Source organism: Labrus bergylta, chromosome 11 (assembly GCF_963930695.1).
Source record: "Labrus bergylta chromosome 11, fLabBer1.1, whole genome shotgun sequence".
Lineage (NCBI taxonomy): Eukaryota > Metazoa > Chordata > Actinopteri > Labriformes > Labridae > Labrus > Labrus bergylta.
Window position 1 is genome coordinate 25,639,004 of NC_089205.1, and position 11,554 is coordinate 25,650,557.

General features: G+C 43.7%; 1 protein-coding gene across 2 annotated transcripts; it reads right to left on the minus strand.

Annotated features, from left to right (window-relative positions):
• Nucleotides 1-449: 449 nt before the first annotated feature.
• Nucleotides 450-11,234, minus strand: prdm10 (PR domain containing 10). 2 transcript variants are annotated; one of them, XM_029280290.2, is made up of 23 exons: nucleotides 11,207-11,234; nucleotides 9,949-10,084; nucleotides 9,406-9,567; nucleotides 9,033-9,092; nucleotides 8,850-8,948; nucleotides 8,517-8,691; nucleotides 7,575-7,816; nucleotides 7,032-7,232; nucleotides 6,724-6,796; nucleotides 6,472-6,589; nucleotides 6,268-6,388; nucleotides 5,746-6,015; nucleotides 5,067-5,411; nucleotides 4,672-4,827; nucleotides 4,389-4,568; nucleotides 4,197-4,307; nucleotides 3,832-4,032; nucleotides 3,578-3,721; nucleotides 3,234-3,404; nucleotides 2,874-3,011; nucleotides 2,594-2,771; nucleotides 2,388-2,485; nucleotides 450-2,064 (listed from the first exon to the last, which is right to left on the minus strand). In XM_029280290.2, exons 2-23 carry the CDS (start codon nucleotides 10,018-10,020, stop codon nucleotides 1,876-1,878), a joined length of 3,504 nt encoding a protein of 1,167 aa, XP_029136123.2. In that variant the 5' UTR covers nucleotides 10,021-10,084; nucleotides 11,207-11,234; the 3' UTR covers nucleotides 450-1,875. The 2 variants fall into 2 exon arrangements, with proteins under 2 accessions (XP_029136123.2, XP_020504881.2); XM_020649225.3 differs by lacking the exon at nucleotides 11,207-11,234 and adding an exon at nucleotides 10,224-11,161.
• Between the last annotated feature and the right edge of the window lie 320 nt (nucleotides 11,235-11,554).

The window sequence follows — 11,554 nt, forward strand, 5'->3', positions numbered from 1 at the left end:
TTCTGGGTTTTGTCTTTCTCCGTTTCCCACATTCCATCTCTGCAGGAATGTGTTGAACCAACTGATCACAAGTGTGTGTGTAGGACAAGCCCTGCTCCTCCCAGGTGCACCGGGGTGAACACAACCCTTCCTCTTTTTATGAATCACAGTCTGTCACTCACTTACACTGAGTATATTTAGATCAAACTATGTGAACAATGTGATGGACTGTTACTAAAAATGAAACTCAACACTAGACAGAGAGGTTTACAAAAGGAAGAGAGCCCATTTTAAAATCACTGTCAGGTAAACACTTTTTTTTTTCTATATATTTTTTATCTCTTTATGTAAATATACTGAAGAGCTCTGCTGCCATCTAGCTGTGAGAGAATGAATAACACGTAAAGCTTCAATCAACCTCGAACCATAACCTCAATTAACCCCCTCCATAGTAAACAGAAAACACAATGTACACATACAAAAGCATTTAATTTCTCAGCACATGAACAAAAAGGCAAAAGCACTATGATCACCAGTGTACATGATGAATCTCTCATGATATTCCTGCTACATTTTACATAGTGCAAGTCTCGTTTAGACCAATATAAAGGAAACAGCACTTCACAATGACCTCGATTCAATGCATTAACTCGTGTTTACCTCATCAGGAAGTTATTGTTCAGTACATAATGCATGTACCTGATAAGAACCAAATGCTCTCAGGTAATACATTCCAGCACCTTGTTGAAGCTTTTCTTCTTTCAGTAAGTAGGTGAGTGTTATCTTAAGGTTTGCACTCATCCTGCAGTTACATTCTTCTTCCTCGTTCTCTGAAAAGATGTGAGCGAAGTGCTCCTCCAGATCCAGCCACGTTTTTTTTTTAGTTAAAAAGGGAATTAATTCATCAACTCAACAACACTTGAGTTGTAAGCCAGTATTTTTTAAACTAAGCTCATTGTCATTTCAAGTGTTAACAAGGAAAGCAGATTTGAATTCAGCTTCAGGCGACTCAAACTAAACCTTTATATCCCCTCTCGTCTTTAATTCAGTTTTCACATGTTCTGTGTTGACCTATGTTGGAGATCGAACAAATCATCCCCCATGTTGAGACACTTGTGTCCAGGATTGCTCTGGAAGATTCTTGTTAAAAAAAAAAACTAAAAGGGAAACATTCATCACCGACACTTAAAGCCCTTTGTAACATTCAGTCATGGAGAGAGGAACTTATAATGTTTGTGTTTCTAATGTTTACTTTAAAGAAACTCAGGTGTTGTATTTGTGATAAAGACAAAACAATGAAAATCCAGTGTATAAATAAAAACATGCGAGACAGAAATGAACGGGGGAAGAGTATCTGGTTTAAACGACAATATGGTAGCGACAGGACAACAGATGGTGTGCTAAAAACAAAATGACTTCATTTGGAAGGCCAGCTGCTAAATTGTTTTTACAGTATTTTTACATTTTTGTCTTCTTTATTTCTTTATTTACAAATACGCATACTTTAGGAAATGTCTGTGACTGTATAAATATTTAAAATGAGATGTACACGTGTACTGAGCAGCAGAACTGTTTCCCCTCTAATTTGACCTTTAAGATGATCACTTACATTCTCCAGACTTTCCAAACATGCATGTTTTTCATAGGATGTCCTTGTTTCCAGTTCCCTTCAAAATGAAAACTTTTTTATTTTCTCATTTCATTCTACATCTTTAACACTTTACAGACACATAAAACTGTGCTGGTTCATCACTTCATCCCTCCGTTTAAGCTCAGTATGTACACAAGTCTGTATCCATGTGCGAATGAATGCATTTGTTCATTAATGTGCGTAGAAGCTGCTGAGGTCTACATGCAGGATGAGTTCTCAGGTGGTAAAGTTCCTCACTGTACAGTTCAGGGTTTGGTGATGTGAACTTCACTAGTGCCGCTGCCATTTGTGGTGGTGGTGATGATGTATTGTGTTGTTGCTGGCTGATTGGACGACTGCTGCTCCAGATGTTCGCTGTGCGTCTGCGCTGTGTTCTGAGAAACAGTCTGTTTGGTTTCCAGCTCGGTCTGACCCTCGGAGATAACGTAGTGTGTCTGCAGGACAGGTGACCAGAAAGTCAGTTAAAGATTCAGATCGGGAACATCTGATCATTTCTTATTCATCTGGCCCTCTTACTGAAACGTTTCTAGAAGTTGTGAGGTACATGCAGATTTTACCACTACTTCATCAAGCTCACCCAACGTGGAAATTAAAAAGAAATGCCCTCCTGAAAGGTTCAAGAAGCGGATTAATGATTTAATGTCGGCACCTTGCGAAAAAGTCAACTGGTTCAGTTGTGCAAAACCGGCTAATTAAAAAAAAAAAAAAAACAGCCAAACGTACTTTTCTTTATATCAATCAGAAAAAGGTCACTCACTGTTTTCACCTGGTTGCTGTTGACTCCAGATCCAGGTGTGCTAGACTCAGCTATTACATACTGTGCATGAGGTAGAGTCATCATCTGGATCTCAGATGCTGCAACAGTAAGAAGGTTGTAAATAAACTGACAGGCCGTGATACTTAACAGAGCCATGAAATCATGCAGAGTATGACCGGACAACATTTTGCACGTATGCGACTCACGATAGCTTCTGTAGTTCCAGTTCCCGGGTATGTAAGCGTGCTGCACGGTCCCTTGCTGCTGCTGGCTGCTGCTGCTCTGCAGACTGTGGCTCTGAGCTAAGGTCACAGGGGTCAGCTGGGTAGGGCTCATATCCTGACCAGGCTGCTGGGAGGAGGGGCTTAGAGGCTGAGCTGAAACCTGACCAGAGTGAACAGACAATTTTCCAAGTGTTCCAAACGTCTTTTTTTAAAGTCATAAGAAGTTCCAAATCACACTTCCCGTCTTAAAGATGGGATTTACCTGTGTGGCACCTTGTCCTGTAGACGAGGGCTCTGTGACCTGGATGTGCTGTACCTGGATAGAGTGCTGACTGTAGCCATGAGGGTCATGCAGCTGGCTCACATCGACTGTTGGGTGCTGGGAATGTGGGGAGGAAGCCTGTGAAACAAGAGAACAACTACTGCTAGGGTTTCTAAAATTCACTTCAACACCAAACTCAAAGACACTTAATATTGTTGATCTTGTTACGAGTTGTGTTTATATTGACAGCTGCCCGATGTCAGAGTGTAAATCAGCTCCGTGCAGTAGGATACTGTTGAGCAGCTTTAGCTCAATACATGGAAACATGAAAACAAATCAAGGTCCTAGTTCAGATCTTACCGGAGCCACCTGCACCACCTGCAGCTGAATGTGTTGCGGCTGGGACAGACTGCCTCCCGCCTGAGACACGGGGATGTACTGGATCCGCTGGTAGTCTCCCTGCGCTGTGCGATAGTCTGTGGTTAGTGTTTGAGAAAGCTCCGTCATGGCCTGGGTCAGCAAATCTGTCGTCTGTGGAGGAAACAAATCAAACAGTATTAATATCCTGTGGGTTTTAGTTCACCTTTTTTCCCGCCGAGTTTAGTTACATTACAATTATTTGCAGCCTGAACTTTTGTTCTTTGCCGTCATGATTTTTGAGTGTTGTTGTCCAGTCTAATTGTAAGTTTGTAACTCTTTCTTACCACGACAGCCTCAGCTGTGGTACCATCTGCACTGATGACTGCAGGAGCACTGCTGATTACGGCTGCTGTCAGAGGAGTCGGGATGGTGTTGGCTAGTGTGGCAAACTCTGGATGCTTCTTCCTGATGTGCTGAACCATCTTAGTCTGACAGATAAACACACAAACAGTTATTAGTCCAGGTGTGGGACTGTCCAAGGCATCTGATCATCAATCAATGAAGGTTTATAGAGATTTCCAGCTCGCTTCATACTAACCTTGCTGCTGTACTGTTTGGCACAGTGTGGACAGCAGACGGGCGCCGTGGCGATGGTGCCAGTCAGCTGGGTGTGTGTGCTCAACATGGGGTCCGGCTCACCCGGAGCAGCCGGACGCAACTTCCGGATGCTGGGGGGCAGTTCTGCACCGGGGTGGTTCTTGAGTATGTGGGCTTTCCTCTTACTGGCGCTCTTATACACCTGCAACATGATCCGATCAGGTGGTTTCATTAACGAGCTCAGGGTTAGGATTGTGGTGTTTAAATGATTAATGCATGCATGCACACTCATACATCAATAAATAATGACATAATAGCGATGAGATGTTTCCTCACTGTGCACATGTAATGACAGTCACAACAAACCTTGTCACAATACTGGCAGAAGTAGTCCCTGTTGGGCTTGATAATTGGCAGCGTTAGCTCAGGCACGTCGTCAATACGCATCTCAGGGTGACGTTTGGACAAATGATTGACCTGGATGCAGAAGAGCTCATTTAGTGTACTGAGATTCAACATCAACCAATAAAAGTCTTCCTCTTGGGAGTTTCTGCTCACCAGCATTCCTCTGCGCCTGAATCCCATCATGCACACTCTGCATTTGAACATGAAGCTCTCAAAGTCGGTGGTGGGGACTTTCAGTTTGAGGGTTTTGGAGCGGTGGATTCGGTCGGCTTTCTTGGCCTCTCTGTCGGGATTGTGCATGCGCTGCATGTGCTCCCGCAGTTTATCTTTCCTCTTTGTGTCACAAAAAGTAAAACAAATGTCACTTTAAAATGTACATATGTAAAACTTAAAAGTACTAGCTGTTAGTTTTAAGTGCTCTGCTTAGTGATCTTACCTTGAATTGTTTGCCGCATGTCGAGCACAGGAAGTCTTTTCGGTCTGAGTGGCGCAACATGTGCAAGCGCAGTTTGTCCGGCCTGCAGAAGGCCTTTTCACAATCTGGACACTGAAAGATCTTCTCTGAATGGAAGCAGCGGATATGCTTCTTAACCTGAGAAAGAGAACATTTTCTTGTCTTAAAAATTAGAAAAAGTGTGAACGTACTATTTGAAGACTGTTTTAGGTCCGGCTGGTCAAATTCTCTGCCTTCATGCTCGCCTTAATGTTTTTCCCTCAACTGGATAAATATGTAGACAAACTTGCAAAGTGTGGCTTCACTTTCTGAAAATGAATTACGTTGTTGTAAGCTTTTTCTAAATCACTGTTTCAGCCTATAGGAGAGATTCAGACCTGGATGAAGTCGGTGAACGTCTTCTTGCAGGAGGGACAGGTGAAGCAGCCGTCCACAGCGTGAATCCCCACGTGGTCTTTGAGCAGGTCCAGCCTCTCAAAGGCTTCGGGACACAAGAGACAGGAATAAGAGCGGTTCTCTGTGTGCACCAGCAGATGGTCCTCCAGGGCGCCATCGCTCATGAAGCTCTTGCTGCAGATGTGACATGAGAAGGCGTAGACGTCCCGGCTGTGGACCCGCAGGTGCTGCTCCAGCTTGTCCTTTTCCCTGAAGGCCTTTCCGCAGTGGGTGCATTTAAAGGGCCGGAAACTCTTCCTGATGAAGAGGTGCTGCAGCGCTGCGTTCTGACGGCAAAAAGAGAGAGAGACTGTTAGAAACCCAAACTGTGTTTTGTGCCAAGGATGTGCAGAGATAAAGGAGGAGGCTGATAGATACTATGGATGGGGAATAGCCTGGCTGTCACAGGAATATTTACTCCATGGAGAATGACAAAAGGAACCTGCTGCGGAAGTTTTTCTGCTTTTATCTCATTCCAACCTACCTGCCCATCCATCTTTAAGGGGAGCACGCATTGAGAAAGAGAGACAGAGTGATGTAAAAGGCAAATCACAAACAAATGAATACAAAACAGATTTTTTTTTTTTTGCATTTCACTGAACACAGAGTCTTCGCTCTTACTCTTATCCTCTTGGCACGCCGCAGGTCCTGAGAGGTGAGGTGGGAGTCTGACTGGCTGCTCTGTGACGGGTCCTCCTTCAGTGGAACAGGAAGCTCCATGTTGGAGGGAGGAGTTATGGACTCCGGGCTCGGGTCTGCTGCGGGAGGCGTCAGCTGGTCCTCCTCCTCTGTCCCAGCCTCCGGCTCGGGCTCCATCTCCACCACCTTCAGCCCGTTCTGAGCGCCCTCCACCGGCTCCTCCAGCGGCTTCTCCGTCAGTTCCAGAATCTCCTGATTCAAAAGTGGAAATGGGTGTATTAAAACATTGTTGATTTAAGCTCGAGACGTGAAGTGGCATGCTTCTAAACGCACTTTTAGATTTGCTGTTATGTGATGTTTCAGGCATTACACTTGGAGTTTTTGTTGCTCATTCAAATATTATGATTCAATAGTTTAACTCTTATTTATTTGCTGTTGTTTAATACATTGTCTAGAAAACATTCTGAATGTTGTCCGTCCATTTTATTGTTCTGTCTCTCTTACTGTCGTCTTGTCCTCGTCTGCGTCGACCAGCGGCTCCAGACGTATAAATTTGGGCGGGCGTCCGGGTCTTCTTCCTGTCCCAAATCTCCTCCTGCCTCTTCCTCGCCCCCGACCTCTGGATCTAAGAAAAAGGAAAGACGTACAGTGAGCAGGTCATGAGGGCTCTAATGTGGCAGACTGGAATAGTTAAGATAAGGTTTTTACCTGGAAACAGAGTTTAACTTGTCGTCATGCATGTTGAGATGTTGCTGCAGTTGTTCCGAGCTCACAAAGCGCCGGTTGCACTCGTAACAAGGCCAGTTCTTCTCTTGCTCCCGGAGCACTGGAAGAACAACATAAAGACTAAAACAAGACTACCACGCTCCTGCTACTGTTTTCATTCTTTATTCAGGGACACGTGTTGTTATAGCAGCGCTGCTTTAAAACAGCAACAAAGCAATGTGTGCAAAGATTCACCTTTCTTCTCTTCTTCTGTGACATCGTGGATCTTCTGATTGACAAACTCTGCATACGATGCTGCATACCACACCTGCAGAAAGAAAACACAGATTTATAGTTTGCTGATTTACTCTCTGTTCAACTTGTCTCAATCACCTCTTGAGAAACATATCGACCTTTTAACGTCACCAGCGTTTGAACATTTACTGAACTGGACTGAAATTTCTATCCAGCTTTTCCCTGTTTGCTCCCTGCTAGGAAAGTATCCTATAAGAGTGAAACTATATTAGACACACGACACACAAAGTGCACCACAGCAGACAAACCTTGAGCTCCTGTTTGGGCTGGATGTTCTTGATGGTGGTGTAAAAGATCTCCGAGCCGTACTGATAGGCCACCAGGTTCTGCTCCAGGTGATTCTGAGCCGGTCTCACAAACATCATCCAGTTACAGCTGTCCTCGTCCGAGAGGTCCAACCACATGTCTTCAGACTTCTCTCTGTCTTTCTCTGCGTCCAGCATGCACAGCTAAGACAACGGGCCAAGTCAGAGCGATGAGACACAGGTGGAAAAAAATGAAAATGACATTTACAAATGTGTTGCATCTTAAAAAACACCAATTGAAACAAACTTTGTTTCTGAATGCAACTTCAAACTGTCTTCATCTCGCTGTTCATTTTTACATTCGTTTATCCATTTTAAATCGATAATATGTGTTCGAGTGTCATATGTTAAAAAACAGGACAAGAGCAGAAGGTTTCAGGTAAATGAGAAACTGTTCTTTCAACAGACGATGGCTGTATTTTACATTTCAGTCAGAGCAACTAAAATCTAAACTACAGAGCGCTACAGTAATCTGATCTGACGTACCTTTAGGTGGATGTAGTGTTCCTGAAGTTCACTCTGAGGAACCAGGGGTCCCTCCACAGGACCGAACTGCGTGCGCTTCGGGATGCGTCTCTTGGAGAACACCCCGCCGAGGAAGCGGTCGATGTAGAGGACCAGAGGCAGACTGGCCCGGGCCTTAGACATCACGGGACGGTTGGGGATGGGGTGCAGAGCGCCGTGCTTCAGACACACAGAGAGGTTGGTGTTATTACACTCCTCACACCCTGAGAAGACACAAAAAAAAAAGATCATCTTAAATAACAGAAAATGATCACTCCTGATAATAAAAAAACATGAGGCCTACTTGTTAACCTTCTTCAGACTTATTGTCCTAAAACAAGATTTAAAACAATCCAAATAAACAGCTCAAAAAATACTTCAATAATGAAGCTTTGAATGAAAATCCAACATGATTTGACTTCAGTTCTTTTTGTGTAAAGCCTTCACAGGAAATAACGTCTTACATTCTGAAGAGCTTTAACCTTTTCACTTGTTCTGAATGGATTTATTAAAAGCAGAAGAAGTTTGTGGATACGTGTCTACTTAGTGGATATTTGAGATGTATTCATTTGCTTTGACTTGATCACATGACTTATCAAAGAAACAGATTGTGTAGTGCTAAATTAGATTAAAAAATTAAGCCAAAACACAGGGAAAAAAAAGGATCTGTTATTCTTTTAAAAGATCCATTTAAAAAAAAAAACCTCATGTTTGTGTTATAACTGTAACAATGCAGAAACCCGCTGACAGGTCAATGCCAAGGAAGTCAGCTGTTTGCATTCATCAGAACATCATCTCAAGACAAGACAGAGAAAAAAAAAAGAGTCATTGCTCATCGTCTTCTGCCGACAGCGCCACATGATGAACTCAAAGACTCTTAAAAGAACAGACAGGTGTATGAAGAGTGTGCACGCCGTCACTCACAGAGGCTGTGAGGGTTGAATGCTTGAGGCTCCCGGGATTCCCATTCATCCATCTCCGAGTCCTCATCCTCATCTTCATCAGAGTCTTCTGTGGAGTCCGTGGCCCCGAGCGGACTGGTGGGGGGGTCTCCAATGTCAGCCATGGAGGGGAGCGAATTGGACGCAGACAGCTGCTCCTGTTAAGTTTGAACATTTAGTCATCACTGCACAGTTCTCTCAGGCCGTCCATGTTAACAGATATCAAAAAATGTGAAGAAAATATCAACGATTTCTAAACAAATACTCGCTCTCCTTCTTCTTCTACAGGTAACCAGCACAAACAACAGGCCCTCACCTGGGAGACTGGCTCCAGGATGGCCTGAGGAGCCTCGGCTACGTTGCTGAGAACGTGCAGGTTGGCAGCACTCTGACCACTGGGCAACAAAACTGTGACCTGGGAAGGAGATTACGTCGCTTAAAGTTTCAGTACAGTTAAAACAGCCAAGTTAATGACAAGACTGTTGCCCGGTAAACTCACCTGTTGGGTCGTTCCATCCTGCTGAATGTAAGCCACCTGTGGCTGATCAGCGAATACGGCCTGAGAGGAAAGTTGAATACAGTGTTCAAATCTAGCAGGGCAGAGTGTTTGTAACAAATTCTACATGTTCATCCATGCATACATCGTACAGTTTTAAGAATTCAGAGTAAATGTGAGAAACTATTTAAAGACTTTAAGCTATTTTTGGAAGACTGAAGAATAAGTCTCCTTTCATGTGCAGGGTTTTAACTGTGAGGTGTCTTGCAAAACACTGAAGCCCACCTTCTCATAACTGCATGTCGTTCTAGTAACGAGGTTTTATCTAAATGCATCAGATCTTAGCTTTAAGTATCTCTGCTGCAGATAATCTTACCTGGCCTCCATCTGCAGGGTGTATGTAGACAAGCGTGTGCTCTGCAGACTCGACAGAGGTGTAGGAGTTCCCATCTGCTGTGTAAACCACCTGCTGCTGTCCCCGGTCCGCCTGATCTCCACTGTACACTATCTGGGCCACTGTGCCGCCTTCAAAGTGCACCTGAGACGACAGACGTGTACAGGCTGTGAGCCACCTGCAGGATTCTCACACTCTCTGACTAAATACATCCTCCATTTAAGTTTTTTAAAATGAATATAAACAAAAAAAATTAAATGTTTCACAAAAAGTTTGTCTTTTTAAAGTGCAAGAAACCATTACTCGGAAAATCACGTTTTTATTTTTTTATTTTAGCCAAAACTGAATTTTGTGAATTGTTGCTGCAAATAAAATCAGCATACAGGTGTTTGTTCACCTGCATGGAGTGTTTGACAGAAACATTATGCGTCTCTTTTAACTGTCCTCTGATTTATAGAAAGTACGTCACGTCTTGTTCACTGGTTAGGACTCTCATATGTTAGTTTACAGGGCAGGATATCAGACCTGTGTGCCGTTGCCTGAATCACTGTTGGCAGCCTGACTCCAAACAGTAGAGGGCTCTTGCTTGGTCTCCATGGCAGCAAGGTGCCAGGCCTGTCTCCAACCACTTCACCTTCACGCCAGAGACAGACAGGGACGCCTGCAACACACACAGACACAAGGATTTGGAGGATTTTAATCATTATTATAATACAGATGCACAGAGGTTTTTTTTTGATTTTTTTAAATCTAAATTTGGCATGTATATTCATTGATTGCACAAAGTGACATTTTCATACAGTTTTCTGCAGCCTTGTGTGTTAGATGTGAAGAAATGTCATGACTGGATGATGGATAAACACTCTGCTGCAGCAGCTGTATCAAACCCCATCATGTGTGCACTGCAACAACGATGCATTGCAGCAACCAATCGCTGTGCAGAGTGACACTTGAAATGTCCCTTTTGAGGCTTTTTTTTCTATTTATTTTTTGCAACATTGCCTCAGGTTTGTCAGGAGGACACACAGCTGACAAAAACATGCAGCCAAAATAAACCAGCATGTCAGTGCGCGTTCAGAGCGGCCACACACACACGAGCCTCTCAGCGGGGGGTACGAGGGGGAAAACGCGGTCAACGATTGCTCACAAGGCCGCCCGGTAAACTAAACACAACCGCATGTCCGCACAGAAGCTCCCCTGAAACATCACGACCCCAAAGTCATTCAGAAATGCAGTTGGTATAATCAATAATAAAGTCAATTCCCCCCTATTTTAACCCCGCAGGTTCTCAGTCCCAACTGGACCATACCACAAAAACTAGCGCTATAGAAACCCGGGCAATTACTGCACCGCTACATTGGCATTACCGCCGTATAGTCCCGATGTACGGCCCACCCTGGAGGCAAACATAACTTGTCAGGCTCCAGGAGGACGAGCACATTCTGCGATTTGCAACAAAGACGAATTTAAGTCGGTAAAAGCACGAATTTATTTGGGTAGTTCCACCCGTCCCCCCGTCCTAGTTGAGCCCAGCCCTTCAAAAGTCTACACTGCACAAGGAAGACCGGGCTCCATTTTGGGTGGGACTAACAACAACAACCACATCCGAAGAGAGCCAAAGGGGGGAAAATAGATATTTTCTAGCGGTACAAATGCTCTCAAACAACCCGCACATTTAATCCAAATCAACAGAAAGACCGCCGACAAGTCGAGACAGAGAACCGATCGAAAACGAACTCGTAGTTATCTTGTATTTAGTGGAAGGCGCACAAGTTGTTCTTACCTCAGAATGGTAGCTGCAGAGATGGCTGCATTGCATATATTAACATAATCTGCCTAGCAACGCGTAGAAGCGTGGCCTCTGATTGGTGTTTTTTTTTGTTTTTTACACTGGGATCAAAGCAAAGATATTTTTGAGGATAACTTTAATGCACTGTTTATTTTTTTCGTCGGAATTAAAAAAAATAAAAAAAAAAACATTATTTTTAAAGCATACATCTTTGTTAGAAAACACTAACCCAAGTCAAGACGGCCAATTTAAATAATCCTGCTCTTTCGTCTTCAGCTTTGCGTTTTGCATTTCCCAAACTTTTAATGACAATGATACAAAATTTAAGTCTATAAAAATGAG

Coding starts and splice junctions, on each gene's coding strand:
- prdm10 (XM_029280290.2), bottom strand. CDS start 10,020: ATGGAGACCAAGCAAGAGCCCTCTACTGTTTGGAGTCAGGCTGCCAAC. Junction 6,590..6,723: donor CACAGAAGAAGAGAAGAAAG/GTGAATCTTTGC, acceptor TTGTTCTTCCAG/TGCTCCGGGAGCAAGAGAAG. Junction 4,308..4,388: donor TCAGGCGCAGAGGAATGCTG/GTGAGCAGAAAC, acceptor TTCTGCATCCAG/GTCAATCATTTGTCCAAACG.